The sequence below is a fragment of the Dermacentor albipictus genome, chromosome 1 (genome assembly GCF_038994185.2).
Source record: "Dermacentor albipictus isolate Rhodes 1998 colony chromosome 1, USDA_Dalb.pri_finalv2, whole genome shotgun sequence".
Taxonomy (NCBI): domain Eukaryota; kingdom Metazoa; phylum Arthropoda; class Arachnida; order Ixodida; family Ixodidae; genus Dermacentor; species Dermacentor albipictus.
The window spans coordinates 144,430,217-144,444,967 of NC_091821.1; the positions used below are offsets into that span (position 1 = coordinate 144,430,217).

General features: G+C 49.4%; 1 protein-coding gene across 6 annotated transcripts in view; it reads left to right on the top strand.

Moving 5' to 3' along the window:
• The window catches only part of LOC135900072 (TOX high mobility group box family member 4-like), a 761,125-nt gene that overhangs the window by 616,631 nt on the left and 129,743 nt on the right, over positions 1–14,751 (top strand). The window contains exon 2 of one of the 6 annotated variants that reach the window (XM_065429517.1): positions 14,055–14,128. The exons of the other annotated variants lie outside the window; for them this stretch is intronic. Within the exon in view, the coding sequence (XP_065285589.1) occupies positions 14,093–14,128 (36 nt within the window). The 5' untranslated portion in view covers positions 14,055–14,092. The remainder of the gene's footprint in view (positions 1–14,054; positions 14,129–14,751) is intronic. 6 annotated transcript variants of the gene reach the window in all.

A 14,751-nucleotide genomic window follows, 5' to 3' on the forward strand; every position in this document is an offset into this window, starting at 1 on the left:
ACAATTATTGACGTATTTTTTTTCTCGAAAGTTTTAGAGGAAAGCTTCGTTCTTAACATGCGTGGGGCCGCGCTCGCTCGCGTTTGCAGCAGTTATCAGGCAAAATTACATCCACCACACAGCGACAAGGCGTCACCTCAGCGTGGGTCGCACGCAGGTTGTGCACGCAGCGTGCGCGCCTAAGCATTGCCCCGCTTCCTTATGGGGCACAATGACTGGCGAATAGTCTGACGCGCATTTGTCTCTAATAAACGAAATTATAAAGAGGTTGTATCGTTATCGAGCTAAGTTGCACTCGCGCGTGCTCATCAATACGAGGCCACTCGTTGGAATGTATGCAGGGCTTTGGTGCCATCCTACCGCTTCCGAATTGCTCAAGTGGCATGCTTTCGGGCAACCACAGCACTAGAGTGAATTGAACGCGATTTCGGATGCGCACTTCAACTTTCCTTTTTACTATTACAGAGTATTTTTAATAAATTTATGTTGTATGTTCTACACGTTCCATCGGACAGTTTACGTGTTGAATATGTGCGGTTTCCTGCTGTATCGCTGGCTTTGCTCGTAGCTGCGTTTCGTACTTTACACTGGGCTTTGCGATCTGCCTAGGTGACACTCCTGTATGTTAGTGCGCTGAATATAACCATCTTAAAGCTTTCGCTATCTGCATGCATGTGTATAGGCTTTGTTATCACGGGGAGGGGCAAAGAGGGCCTCTTTGTGGGTGTCGAACCGTTTTACGACGACTGTCCTCCTTCTGACTCCTCCAGAAATCTTACTAGCCTGTCGAAATGTCATATTAAATTACTGTATTTATGAAGAAGGGATCGCGCACCGACACTTATTGAAAGCAACGCAGGGAATTGAATGAGGATGCAGTAACAACTGTGGTGATGTGGTGGTGTAGAACACCACCACCATAATGTGGTGTAGAACACCTGAAAGGCATGACTGGTTTAAAGTAGAATTGACAGGTGGGCGAATTGCTGCGTGCTTATTCCGGAGAATGGGAAATGCAACACAGCACGGGCGTACGAAAAAGAACGGGTAAGGCCTGCGCTATCTTATCCACTTCCTTTCGTCCGTTCGTGTTGTTTTGTGCTTCGCATTTCCATCCACAAACGGGATAGTTTGTAACCTATCGCGTAGTAAGCTTCTTGAATCTATCGGTCGTTCTGTTGAACCAGGTACTTGGAATGAAAGATCACAGACACTGTGTGCTGAGTCGTGGATAGACTCCGCGGACCGCACATGACGGAATTTCATAGTACTGCAGCTAAATTGAACCTTTCGTTCCGAAGAACCATTTGCCACTGTCCAGTCGCCATTACTGATATTAGCTTTGTTGTCGTCATTGCCTGGCGCCTGTTTTTACGAACCGTTGTGTTGTTCGATTCGCTTTGTGAATACGGTCCCTGAATAGCGCCATCCATAAGGGCGCCGCATGGGAGCTGCTGGCGGACCACGAACTGAGTCGCCGATTTGGTCCATCGTGAGGAAACCGAGCATCCGCCCTTGATGAAGAAAGTAGTAGTTCCCGTCCTCTCTTACGTGCCTGCTCTTTCCTTCTCAAATGTCTGTTTGCTGTCTTTCCAGTTACGCTGCAGCACCCTTGCCAAATGGCGTTATCGCGTGCCACGTTGATACGACGTTTCAAGTGCAAGGTCGTCAAGGCTGCTATCATGGGCAGCATGATAAAGCGTCCAGTGCTTGCCGTGGCCGAAACTACACGGCCTGTGTTGGACGTGCCTGCTGTTAGGTGCACATATTCCTGTTAGGAGAGCGGGGAAATGGTACCCGGCATCCTTGCTAGCATTATTCACCGGTTTCGAGGTTAATATTGCTTTTAATATGCGACTCCGTACTTTAGTTTCGTATTCTTGGGTTTAGTTACTGGAACTATTTGATATTTGGGGTGTACGATAGAGAGAGAGAGAAAAAAAGAATTCGTCAGAAACGCTCCAGACTGCTTACGTCTAGGAATGCGATACCATTATACCGTTTGTAGACCTCGGAACGCCATGAACGCGCCCATGCGATACACTCATGACGTGCGCCACGTCCTCCCCATTGGCTGCGCCGTCACGTGCCCAGTGACGCACGTACTAGGCCACACCTTTAGTCAGCCACTGGGCCGTCACGTAGCAGCAGCCACAGGCTGCTACGTGACGCGTGTCTGCATTGACGCGCGCACTAGACAAATCTGTAGCCGCCCAGAACCGTGGAGCCACCGTGGCGTACTGTGACGTGACGTGATCACGTGAATTTTGGCAGCATGTGCTAGGGTCTGGTTAGTTGCTTACCAGTAAATAAGGGCTACTTTGCATCCTAAAGGGGCCAAACACTCAATGTAGCCTGTGCCCAGCACTTCTGCGTGAAAGCAGCCCGAGTACCAGAACGTACTTTCGTGGCGTCACGCTGACATAGCGATGCTTAAATCTCGGCGCGAAGTAGAAGCAGACGTTTGACCTTCATTCGATGAGTTGTAATCAGCACCCTTTCCCGCCAAATGAATTAAATATGACTCTTGCACGAACAATTTTACAGTCTAAAGTGATTCAGTGTTGCTTTTTAGTGTTCCTTTGAAGGGACAATAAAGAAGAAAACTGAATCCGTTGAGGCTGATGAAGTATTTTTCTAAGGGTGTGTTGTCGTTAGTTTCATGGAACCGCGTTCATTATTAGAAGAGAAAGTGAAGGTAAACGTTCCATGTTTTAAATTTCGCGCCGCACCCAAGCGCTGGTACGTCACTATGACGTCATGGATTTCATAGTATGTTCGCATGTTCTCTTTTGCTTGGAGCGCGCATGTTCCTTGAAACTGAACCTAGACTCGCCTTCCGGGGGTTGGTATGTTGTCTTACTTGGGCTGTTGTGGCACAGTAAAGGTTCTTGAAGGTTGCTGAGTTCAGTCCGTGGCTCTTTCATTGTACAATGCAGTCTATCTTTACCGATAATAATTGAGCTAGTTGCGCGCAGACGTCGTCAAAATCCACGGCGCCGCGGTGAGCTTCAGCGGTGAATTTAAGACAGCGTCGCCACCTGTCTTCCTTTATTGCGCATTTCCTGGCTTACTATCCCTCGTCTCACGAGTGGCTTGTTCGGTGTTGTACATTCTACTAATACAGCTTAAGTTATTTTCTCTTTGGTGTCCATTTCACCTATGGTATCGAAATTGACAGTCGTGTATATAAAATGAGGGGAGAATGTAATGGTTGATCGGAGTTTGACGTCCGAAACACATAGGCCATGAGGGACGCCGTAGTGGCGGCTCAAGGTTAATTTCGACCGCCTGGGGTATTTCAGCGCGCGCGCAGAACACGGTACGCGAGCGTTTCTGAATTCCGACCCCCATCGGACTGCGGCCCTCGCCGCCGCGAATCGCACTCGCCACCTTGTGCATGCGAAGGGGGCTGTGACGAGAGAGAGAGAGAGAGAGAGAGAGAGAGAGAGATGAAGGCAAAGGAAAGACAGGGAGGTTAACCAGAGGTTATCTCCGGTTGCTACCCTGAACCGGGGAGGGGCATAGGGGACAAAGCATCAGTTACGGCAGTGCGGTGGCCACTGCTACATGTGGGACAATACGAAGGAAGCGCCGGGATCGAAGAGTTGCGCCTGCGGCAGCAATGCGAACGATAAGGAAAGACGAAACGATCCTGCCCGTATTCACAAAGCACTTCGTACGCTAGAGTGCTTGGCAAGAAGTCGCGCCGGCAAATGGCGCAAAGTTCTTGCGAACGAATGGCTTTTTTTAATTCACTCCCTGGTTCTCCAGAGGGGCAGAAAACAGGTCGGTTGCACCGGTGCTTATATCTGTGGATCAGGGGAGGAAGCGAGAGGGGAGAATATCTGCCGTACTCAGGCGGATCGGAGAACCCGTGCGTACGCGGCTTTTTCCACGGATCGGGAACGCGCTACCCGTGTCTCCTTCTCAAGCTGTGGACGGTCCTTGGCCTAAGTTCCGTCGTATATACGACGGGCGCAAAGAACCCGACACCACACTGTGGTGATGTGCGGGTTGTTCTCGCACCGCTGCGAGTATCTCTTGCCAATTCTCTGTGCAGCAAGAGACAACCGCGCATAGTTGTGTTTGTGTAGTACAGTGCTAGTTGTCCCTACCACTGCTTTGAGTTCAGGACGAAGCTGCATTATATTCTTGCGCTGTCGTCTTTTGATGCACTTTCATTGTCCATATAGCTTTGTTGCATATATGAACAAAACGTTATATATAATGCGTGCCTCTGGCAGGTGTTGAATTTACGCGTGGTTGGTGAGAGCTGGCCAGAGGGGCGGCACTGAAAACGACGAAGACATAAACTAATAAATTAATTAAGTTTTGTGGTTTCCTAATATTAAGGGGTGCAGCGCGAAGCAGGACAGAGGGACACAGAAAAGACAAGGACTGTGTCCCTCTGTCCTGCATGCGTCGCGCTGCACCACTTAACATTATGGAAAACCAACTAGACCAAACCACTACTCTTCTGGGATTTCGCGCGCCGAAACCACGATTCGTTGATTACAAGGCACGCAGTATAGCGGATGGCGCCGTCTTAATTTTGACAGCCTGGGGTTCTTTCACGTGCATCTAAATCATGGATCCTTTGAGCATGTACTCCCCTTGGGAACGCATGCCGGGGATGCATACGGTGGCTGGAGGTAAACAGCTTCGCTGTGAAAAGGAAACAGATAAGCGAAATGGATAACGCGCAGTCCTGGAAAAGCAGCGTTGGCCACTTTTTCGCGTCTCTGCAACCTACGGGAACGTGAGTTCTGACGCAGTCCAGGGAACGTATCCTCCGACGATCACTTTCGGCGATACTATCACCTTCGCGTGACGTAGCCCACAACCAATCTATCACCCCATCCTGTTTTGCTGAACCAGCCAATAAACGCTCACTGAAAGTGATATAGCCGAAAGCGCCCGTCGGAGAATACGTCCCCAGGGCAGCATTAGTGCTGGAGGTCGGTCGCGCGTCGCTTTGAACGCGAATGGATTGTTCTTAGGTACAATAAAAAGTGCGAGACTCTCCGAATTTGAGAGCGAACGAGGTGTAAAGGTGATAGTCGGTGGTGCACAGGACTCCTCTTATATATTTGTTTATGCCACTGATACTGTGTTGGCTACATATTAATATCGTTCGAGTCTAGCTGCTCATTCACTGACATTTCTGCTAACAAGCGTTTCAGACTTATTCGTTGCACAGTGAATCTTGCCGCATAATGTTTTGAGCCGCACAAGATGCTTCCCCTATAATCCGTCATTTCAACGGTGCTGCCGTAGTACACTGGTTAAAGCACCTCACTCGCAAGCAGAAAACTCGATGAGCTCGAATCGCGCTTGTTGTAAAGAAAGAAAGAAAAAGAGAAAGAAAGAAAGAAAGCCTTCTCAGCGTCATTTTTTTTTTATGACAAACAATAGGATGTTGGTCCTCGGTTCCAACGTGAGAGAAGGCAAGAGAGAAATGTCGGTTGATGCTGAGGCAGCCGGACGGAGCGTCTGTCGCGTAGAGGGTAGGTAGCTCGCCTCATCGTGTAATGAACTTCCGAAATTTCGTTTGATGCTAACTCGGCTACTAGTGAACCCTTTTTAAGAATTCTCGCGCTATAACGCTCCCTCGACGGCGCTTCGCAACTTCCATCGTATAACCAACGTTTTCCGTGGGCATGGCGAGGGGCCCTTAAAATGGTATTGTTATTTTTAAGCATTTGCGCTGAAGCTCTCCACAATACCGTTCTTCTGCGTTTATTCCAGACCATTCGTGACAAACCATCATATATTAAAGTATTTTATCACTCTCCAAAAGCACCCATCTTTTAATTGCGTGTTTTCCCTACCTCTGCGCCCCCAGTCCTCCGCCTGCCCTTTAGCATATATGCACCATCGCGAATTCTTGTAGCTTTCCTGTGCTACCATTAAAGCCCAATGCCTCGGGGAGGGCAATACGCTCCCATGTACCCCTGTACATGTACCAGGACATGCTAACAAAACGTGCTCAATAGTTTCTACACTCTTTCCACACGCTATGCGCAAGTAGCCGTCCTCGGCCCCTTTTTCTTAAACTCCGCGTTCTCGGGTACCCTGATCTCTCTTTTAACTGTAGTGCGCTGCCTTCGTACTATTATAAAGCCTTTTTAATGTGATAGATATGTAGGCAGACTCCACGTATCCAGCTAACAGAAAGCTCGAGGTGTGTTGAGCGTATACGCGATCGGGTCACAGTCGGCATGAAATAGGAAAAGAGATGCGAGGTATAGAAACGTCACTTTGATAAATGAAGCTGTGCAAGGTCGCCCGTGACGCATGCGCGTGCAGCTGTCGAGACGTCACAGTCATTACTGTCTAAGTATGCTATCGCATGCTTAGAGAACTAGCGGTGCTAAGCGCTGGTCCAGTGCGTATCCCCCCCCCCCCCCTCCCCTGTTTGATATATTTCCATGGCTGCCTTCTCTGCATCGCGCTTGTCTGGTATGCTGCTTGTGCATCTTTGACATTTCATTTATTAGAACCCTGCTCTCTACCGCTGTCGATGCGGTTAGGTTATTGCTTACTCGTTAGATTCCGGGTCATTTTTCTCCATTTTGAGTCAACGTTTTTGTTTACCATATATCCAAGTACCCTAGCCGCGCATCTGTTTTCCTTCATTTTCTCAGTCGTTTTTCGAAGCCGATGTTTCTGCGAGCTTCCCGTATTTCTAATGACGCGCGCCCTGCCCATATCTCCCTGTATACTGCCTCGTTTCATATTTCAGTATGGGTCTCTACTCCTGCAGGTTTCACACCTTCAGGTAGCATACGAGGGTTCACGGGTCAGCTGGCTGCTCCCAACTTCACGTACTACGTGACGCCAGTGGTCAAAAGGGCGTATCGCATCCGCCGGCATGACCGTCAGTGGCGCTGGCTACCACTGCCAGGGCCAGATCTTGTACACATACGTAAATACCCAAGAATGTGGACGTTGGAACAGCCGTCGCCGTAGGAGAATCCGTTTGGCAACGCACTCGCACTGCGGAGAAATTGAGTTGAGCTTCCATCGGCAGCAAGCTGCTTTTTCGTCCACTTTTATTTCCCTTTCCCTTATCATTTTTACAAGAACTATTTTCCCCTATGCTTTCCTTGGCTTTGTTATCTGTTGGCTTCATATTGTGACTGTATACACGGGGTGATCAATTTTAAATTTTAATATATTTTCAAAAATCGCCTGTAGCCGATAGCTTAATTCTACTCCTCGAGCTGAATTATTCAAAGAGGCAGACATTACGTGCGCAAGATATCGAAACACATAATCCATTCGTTGAAGAAAGGTGTACTAATTTACTTCTTCATGAATTATTTTTCAGCGCACATTACAATTAACAAATTGTAGCCGGTGAATTTGCAAGGCACAGCCACTTAGAACGAGTTTTGAGGATGGCATGGGTTTCGATATATGCGCCATCAAACTAGCGGTATAAATACACTTCAATTCCACTTAATTTTCTCTCAACTGCACTTTTTTATATTGACGCACAAAAGGAATTATAACGCCCGTGTATTTCATCGCACATTTCGGCAATGAATATCTCGAAACTGGCGTCATCCTGAAAAATAATTCTAAGTAGATACGCTTTGAAAACTCGGCGGCTACAATTTGTAAATTGCAATGTGTGCCGTAAGGTAATTAATTAAGTTCATTAGTGATTTCTTTGAAATTAGTCGAGTATGTGCTTCGATTTCTCGTGAAAATATTGTCTGCCTCTTTTAATAATCCAGCTCAAGGACTAGAATTATGCCATCTGCCACAGGCGATGTTGAAAAAATTCTGTCAAACTTAGAAATGATCACCCGGTTAGCGTTTAGTGTTTTATTGTGGCCGCGTTTCTCTTGGCGTTTTCGCGAGAGAAACGCGCCATGAAAGCGTACCAGCGCCACCTGGCCGGTGCAAGGCGCCTGTACGTCCGTTCTTTCTTCGACGATCAAAGCGTTGTCCTTCGCACCGCTTTTTGTTCGTTACACGGCAGGCCATTCTGAGAGAGCAAGATCTTGGGATCATGGCCAACCTTTCGTGGCCTCCGACATGGTCGAGGCTGGAAGCCGCAAGGGTGCTGCTGAGGTCCCTCAAGTCAGCTAGCCCGTGCGACCGTCTTCTACAGGGTGGTCACTCGCGCGTGTTTGTGCACCGAATCCTCTTTGTCACATTTCTCGTCAACTTTGATCCCCTTCCCGCTGTGTGAGGTAGCGAACCTTTGCGTCGCCCCGTTCATCACTCTCTCCTTCCCTCTCTAACCGCGATGGTGTGCTCAACACTTGTTCAGGCTATTTTTAAACTAATCCTTTTTTAATCACTTTTTTGGGATGTGCTTTTGTTTGCTCTTTTCGTCTGCTTTACTATGAAGCATATAACGCTTAGGTGTGTCACTGTTGTATGGTTGTTACCTTTAAGGGAGGCGGCAACTGCGCTCTAGCCCAACCGTGCGCCGCCCGTGTAGCTTGGAGACTATCTGCGGCAGTGGTAAAGTCTGGGCGAGCCGAGTTGGCTGGTGGCGGAGCTGTCTTCGCGCGCGCCTGGTGCTGTAGGTCGCGCCATCTCGAGTGTCCCCTTGAAGGCCGAAGCAGCCGAAGCGTTCGCTTCCGTCGGTTCGCGCTCTCCATCACCCCAGCCTTGTGACAGCGTGTGTTTGTGGTCATCGAGTGAGATGCGTTCGTGTTTGCCTGTTGCCCGCGTTACACTATGCTTGCTGATTTAATTAGTAAGCGAATGTTTGCTGCAATTGTACGGCATATTAAACCACGAACCCTACTTCCTGCAGTTGTGTAATGCTTTGCTATCGCTATCAATGCTTTCGGGCAAAACTGCGACTACATTTTATCGTGCGGTGTCTTACACTCATGCCTACAGCGGATCGCACGTGGACGCCGAGAGATTGTACGTCTGCTTGTAATTGTAGTTTATCCAGATTCATTCATCAAGGGAGCACAACATTTACACAGTTGCCTCCAGCCTCGTAGCGATAAAGGAGTGCCTGCGGAACGAACGCTTTTCTCGGAAAGCCCCAGCCTGGCTATGGGCGGCGTGCCCCTCCCCCGTTTTCGCTTTCTTTGGGCGTCTGAGATCGGCCAGACGAGAAAAGGGGAGGAACGTCAGCTGGCGGTGAGACGTGCCGCTCCTCCTCGGCACGCGCACCTTGCCTGCGCCGGCGACACCTTTATGGGCTGTCTCGCGCTTTGGGTGCCCGTTTAGCAGATGTCGTTACGTCCCAAAAGAGGATTCGAGCGTTTGCGCGTGCGCCTTCTCTCCCGGCTATGTCCGCGGCGCTTTCTGAGGCACTGGTGGGCAGCGAGCCGGCTCTTGTGCTCCGGGTTGCGGCGAACCTGGCTGCGGTGCTTGACTGGGATCATGCTCGAATGAGTCTGGCGAGCGAAGCGACGCGGTAGAGTCTATGCGCAACGCTCGCTTTCCGAGGCTGTCGATCCTGACGCTCCTCAAGTGTGAGGAACTGCGCTCCCAACCAGCCTACGTCAAACTGGGCCCCTGTTGGTAGACCGTACGCATACGTCGCATGGTTAAAGGCCAACTTAAAGGAATTTTCAACCGCGCAAAAATCCTATTCTCTGGTAGCGTGGCTACAAAGCAGCCTCTGCACAAAAGATTGCTTTTGAAATACAAAGAAGCTCGCAAAAGCCTATTTTAGTTTTTTTTTTTTACTCTGAAGCGTGTTTATACAGCGTTTGAGAGGCCAACCTCCTCCTTTTCTTTTTTCTTCTGAATCTTATTTCTCTCTCTTATAAGCAAACAGATAAATTCGTAATCGTTTACGGAGATGCCAGGCCGCAGTGGGTGCATTTGCTGTTTGCCTTTGACTAGCATGGTTTGCAGTCCAAGTGTGATGCTACCAGCATTTCCTGCATGCCGCTGTGTCGTCGGATGTTAGAGTTCGACCATGCGCTGCAATCACTGGTAAGCAATTGTTGTTAGATATGGAGCTGTTTCCTGCGATTACTTCGAGTTCCCCAAACCACTTCGAGTCGCAGCACAGCTAATTGAGGAATGCCGAAGCAGGAAAGCACATTCCAGAGGAGCGGCCGAGCAAACAAGTTTAAGGCAACAAGTTCACGTGCCAACAAGTTCGTGCGCCGCCGGGATTAGCAGGTGGGCCTCGGACAATGGAGCATGAGCAGCCCTCCCCTTCTCCTCGTTAGAAGTGCATTGCCAGTCTGCGAGGCAAGACCACAGAGAGCCGCCAGGTGTGACACCGCGACACGGGCGCCTACCATTGGCTGAAAGTGGCGTCATCGGAGCGGACTCTCCCATTGGTCAAACATGACGTGACTTACAGTGCTCGAAGGGTTTATAAGAAGCCTTCCAGAGAGACCTGAGGATTCTGGGATATGCCCTGATTCCCTGATTCACCTCTCTCGAACTTCTTGCCGCGGGCCGCAGCGTCCGAGTTGCTGCTGGCCCGTAATGACTGTACGACTGGTACTTGATTCTCACCTCCCTGTACATAATGTAGAATAAATCCCTCCCAAGTTTTGGGTTTCCATCCCGGAGTCCGTCCTCCAACCCCTACATTGTAAGCAAGAACTTTGGCGTGGTATGTTTCCGACACTCATCATTTACCCTACTGTCAGAAATTTGCAGGACGCTTAAGCTTCGTCGGTCAGAGTGGAACGCGATAACATTCAAAGATCCCTGACTGCTTCTCGCGCTTCCCGGCAACTGCAGCTTATGTAACCGTAATGTTTACCGACAAACGATTGCAGCGAACGCTTTGCACGAAGGTACGTGAGCTTTCTGGTAGAAACGCGGCTTCTGCGTGGGCCAATCCCGGAGATATTGCTCAGCCGCGCCAAAAAAAAATTGCATCATTTTCAGGTTTCTGTGATTTTTTCGCACTTTCAGTATTCAAGTTTGAGAAGATTTAACGTAAAAGTCATACGCGGTAGGTGTTTCGTTTCATCACATTTATTTGTGGGCTGTCATTCTAACAATTTCGAGGAATAAATTTGTCAAGAATGTAAGACAATTAAGGTATGGGGATCTTTAGTGATAGAGGGGTGTGTCAATATATTACGCATATACCGCATGTAATATATATAGCAAGGCGTAGCATATACATATACCTAAATGTATACGGCAATTTCTCGCTCACAGACAACTGCGCCGACGCCGACACGGGATTTTCTGCGCTACACGGGGCCCTTAACGCTATCGCCTTAAAATACAACGATACCACGCCGCCACGGTAGCACAGTTGGCTATGGCGTCCCGTTGCTGAGTTCAAGGTCGTGGGTTCGATTCGGCGAAATGCGAAAAAGGCTCGTGCGCTTAAATTTAGGTGCGCATTAAAGAAACCCCAGATGGTCAAAGCCATCTGGAGTCCCTAACTGCGGCGTGCCTCGTAATCATATCGCGGTTTTTACACGTAAAACCCCCGAATATAATTTAAATGTCAAATAAATACGACACGAACCAAGAAACTGTACGCGTAAAGGAAAGAAAAAGAGAAATGTAAGACATTTTTGCATGAAAGGATGATCGGCTGCTCTCGAGGTAATAAATTTTGGTGCACTTCCTGTTTGTTAGCGCAACGTTTGCTCGTGGGACATTATATTTCTTGTTCGCACTTCGTGGGGCGTCCTGCGTTGCGAATCGAGTGCAGGAATGAGCCGGCCTCATACACATGCATGCCAGCTGTGGTCAGAGTGGGATATAAGTCTCACGCAAAAGCTACAACAAAAAAGTCATTATTAATGCCTCGTGCAGCGCACCTTATTTTTCATTTTGTTGCTAAGTAGCAAACGTTTTCTTTCTGTTCTCGACCGCTTTTGCGCATCCACAGCATCGCCCCGATAAGCGTCGTTATACAGTCGGGCAGCCACTCTTGGAATTTCGATAGATCACCGAGAATAGCAGAAAAACCGAAAGTAAGAGTAACGCCGAAATAATAAGACTGAAATAATGTAAAACGTTTAAGAAGCGCCCCAAGCGTTCGCTGCAAAGCAGCGACATAAAGCGCTCGCACGGCGCGCCAACATGTAATGGAAAAAGCCTGGCGGAGGTGAAAAGTAGGCGTGTGAAGGAGGTGTGTAAACACAAAGTACAAAAGCGAAGAAAAAAAAAATGAAGGCGCCACGAAAGCGCGGACTAGAAACTCAATTTGGGATTTGCAAGTGTGACGTCGCCATCGTCGTCGTCAGGCCATGTTATCGGAAGGCGCCCTCCTCCCGCCGACGCTGCCCCCTTGCTTTATCTGCGCTTGCGTATATGTGTCCTGGGAGTGATTTACGAGAATCCTTCTGCCGTTCGACTGGCTACATGTCTGCTTTACTGGGATCCCCTTTTCTTTCTGTATCTTCCTCCTCCCTTTCTTTTCTCCTTCTTTTTGGGCATTATCCTTTTCATTCGCAAAAAAGCACTCAGCCTGGTGCTTCGTGTAGCAGGAAACCGGGGATATCGCAAGCTTTTTTCTTTCTTCTTGCACTTACTATACGAGATCTTTGTTTAGTGCTGTCCTGCTTTGTTCGCCGTAAATGGGTTTATAAGGAAAATTAATGGTGAGCGTACGACGGCCGTTGTTCCCTCTTCCCAGACGCCCGCTGCATACTCGTAATCGCAGACTGTCTCTCTGTGCGCGGCGTTGCCGAAGGCCCGACAAGCCCTCCGCGGTCGAGGCGTGTGTATACGTGTGGTGAGCCCAATTTTTATCCATTGCGGCGGTACCGACTGACGAAGGCACCCGTGAGGCGCGCGTCAAAACCTGCGCGCCCGTGGGCCCCGCAATAACCGGCAGGCGTGGCTGCTGCCGCGCGGTTTGCGGCGCTCGTTCCCAGCGCTTGTTATCGATCTCGTCGCGAACAGAGGGACGCGGAAGATGCGAGATGGGACGCTTACTTTCCGTGCCTCGCGCCAGCGCTGCAAACGCTGTCGGTTTGACGCGTCTTAACGCGCTGGCGTGCGGCGGCCCAGTGGCGGCACCTGGCGCTTTTCGCTCGCGCGTGCGGCAGAGCCTGCTGTACCTTCCGGGGTGTTGCGATCACAGATTGACGCGTGGACTCCTCGTGCCTTATAGAACGCCAGCTTTTAAATTCCGTCCAGCCAGTATGCGGTGGATGGGTGAGCTGATTTTGCGCGTGAGCGCCCTTGTTGCTTCGACACTTCGCGCTTGTTCTTTGCTTGAGGAATAATGCACATCTGATTAGGCGAGAACGCCGGCGAAGAGGCCGCCGACCGGATGAGCGCTACGTGCCTAGTGTATAGGATAGTCACTCATTAAACCAAGAAAAAGAAAGAAGAAAACAAAATAGTACATTAAGACGTGATTCTGGGAAGTGTGGCTGTGTTACTGGCGCTTAGGTACCATTTATCAGTGAGAAAGAAACACTAATAGGCACCGTGAGACATGGTTGGTTTTCATAAATCGCGTCATCATGTCATACAAGACTTGTAATAGTCGCATATCGCAGATGGCAATGTACTCAGTACCTTTGACTGGAAGGAGTGAAGCCAGCCGAGTAGAATGCAGTGCCAGAGATGTCAACGCTATAGCTATGAATGATCCTCACACATGTGGACATGCGGCACAAAAGCTAAGCCGGACGTATTTTGACTACGAGCGCCCAGCATAACGGCAAGAATTGACGGCCATGGCTGCGGCGCATGTAGTAGGGGAATTGATTCGGTAAATCAACGTAGCACGGCACATGACACTTCGGCAGTGGTTGATCTTCATTCACATGATCTTCCACAAGTTCGTCATACAGCAGTAGATGTGCAGATGACGTGCAGTGTCCTTTCCAACCGTGACTTAGCAACAGCCCAGTGACTTCCCCTGCAGACTCGTTCAGCGTCTTTTTTTTTTTCATATTTGATGTGCGAGTGTCTCGTCGCTGGCGTATATGTAGCTAGCGTACACGAAGAGGTGTTCAAATGACTGACGCTTGTAGTAGCCACGCCTGGCTACGGCTCCGAGGATGCTTATGCCGGCGCGAGCAGAGCGCGCGTTGCGTGGAGGTAGTTTGTTCAGGATGTGTGTGTCTGCGTGTGGCTAATCGGCTGCGTTTGCTTGATCCTTGTAGCGTGGCCGCCCGGACCCGGCGAGCTCCCGGCAGCGACTATGCTTGTCGTCGGAGAGGCCGGACAAACACTCTGGGTACGCATGCATCTGCACCGCCTCCCGACCTCGCGAGCGACACCCTGTCGACACCCGTTGGCTTTGGGCCCATTCCCTGCGGCTGGTTCGGGCTTCGTTCTTCAACGAGCCTACCGGTTGGGCCTTTGGCCTTACTGGAGGTTGCTTTCGGTCACTGTAGCTTCCCCAAGTCCGTTTTGTGGGTGGTTCCCTGTTATTATAGAGAGAAAGAAAATATCGCAATAACCGTCATTGCACTGACGTGTCGTTAGCACAGTTGCACTGGAGTGCGTAACCTGTTCGTATTTCTTTTTAGCTTATATGCTTCTCGTTGCTTCGTGAGACGTGAAGTGTCTGCTTTAGCCTAACAACCATAAACCAAATGGCTATCAGGCTTTCAGGAAACGTCGCATTGAAGTTTAATTTTTTCTTCACTAAATACATACCATAGCTCTGTATTGCATTAGAAGGCCACATGGAGGTTTTTAGCTTTGAACCTATTTGACGGCTACTTTGTGTAAATGTTAGGGCGTCGCGGACCCTAACTTCAGGACATTCGAACTTCATCAGCCTGGTAACATCACTTTTAAACCGCAGTTTAGAAGCAGACAATGGCCATGTTCAGGCAACATTGGTTACGCACA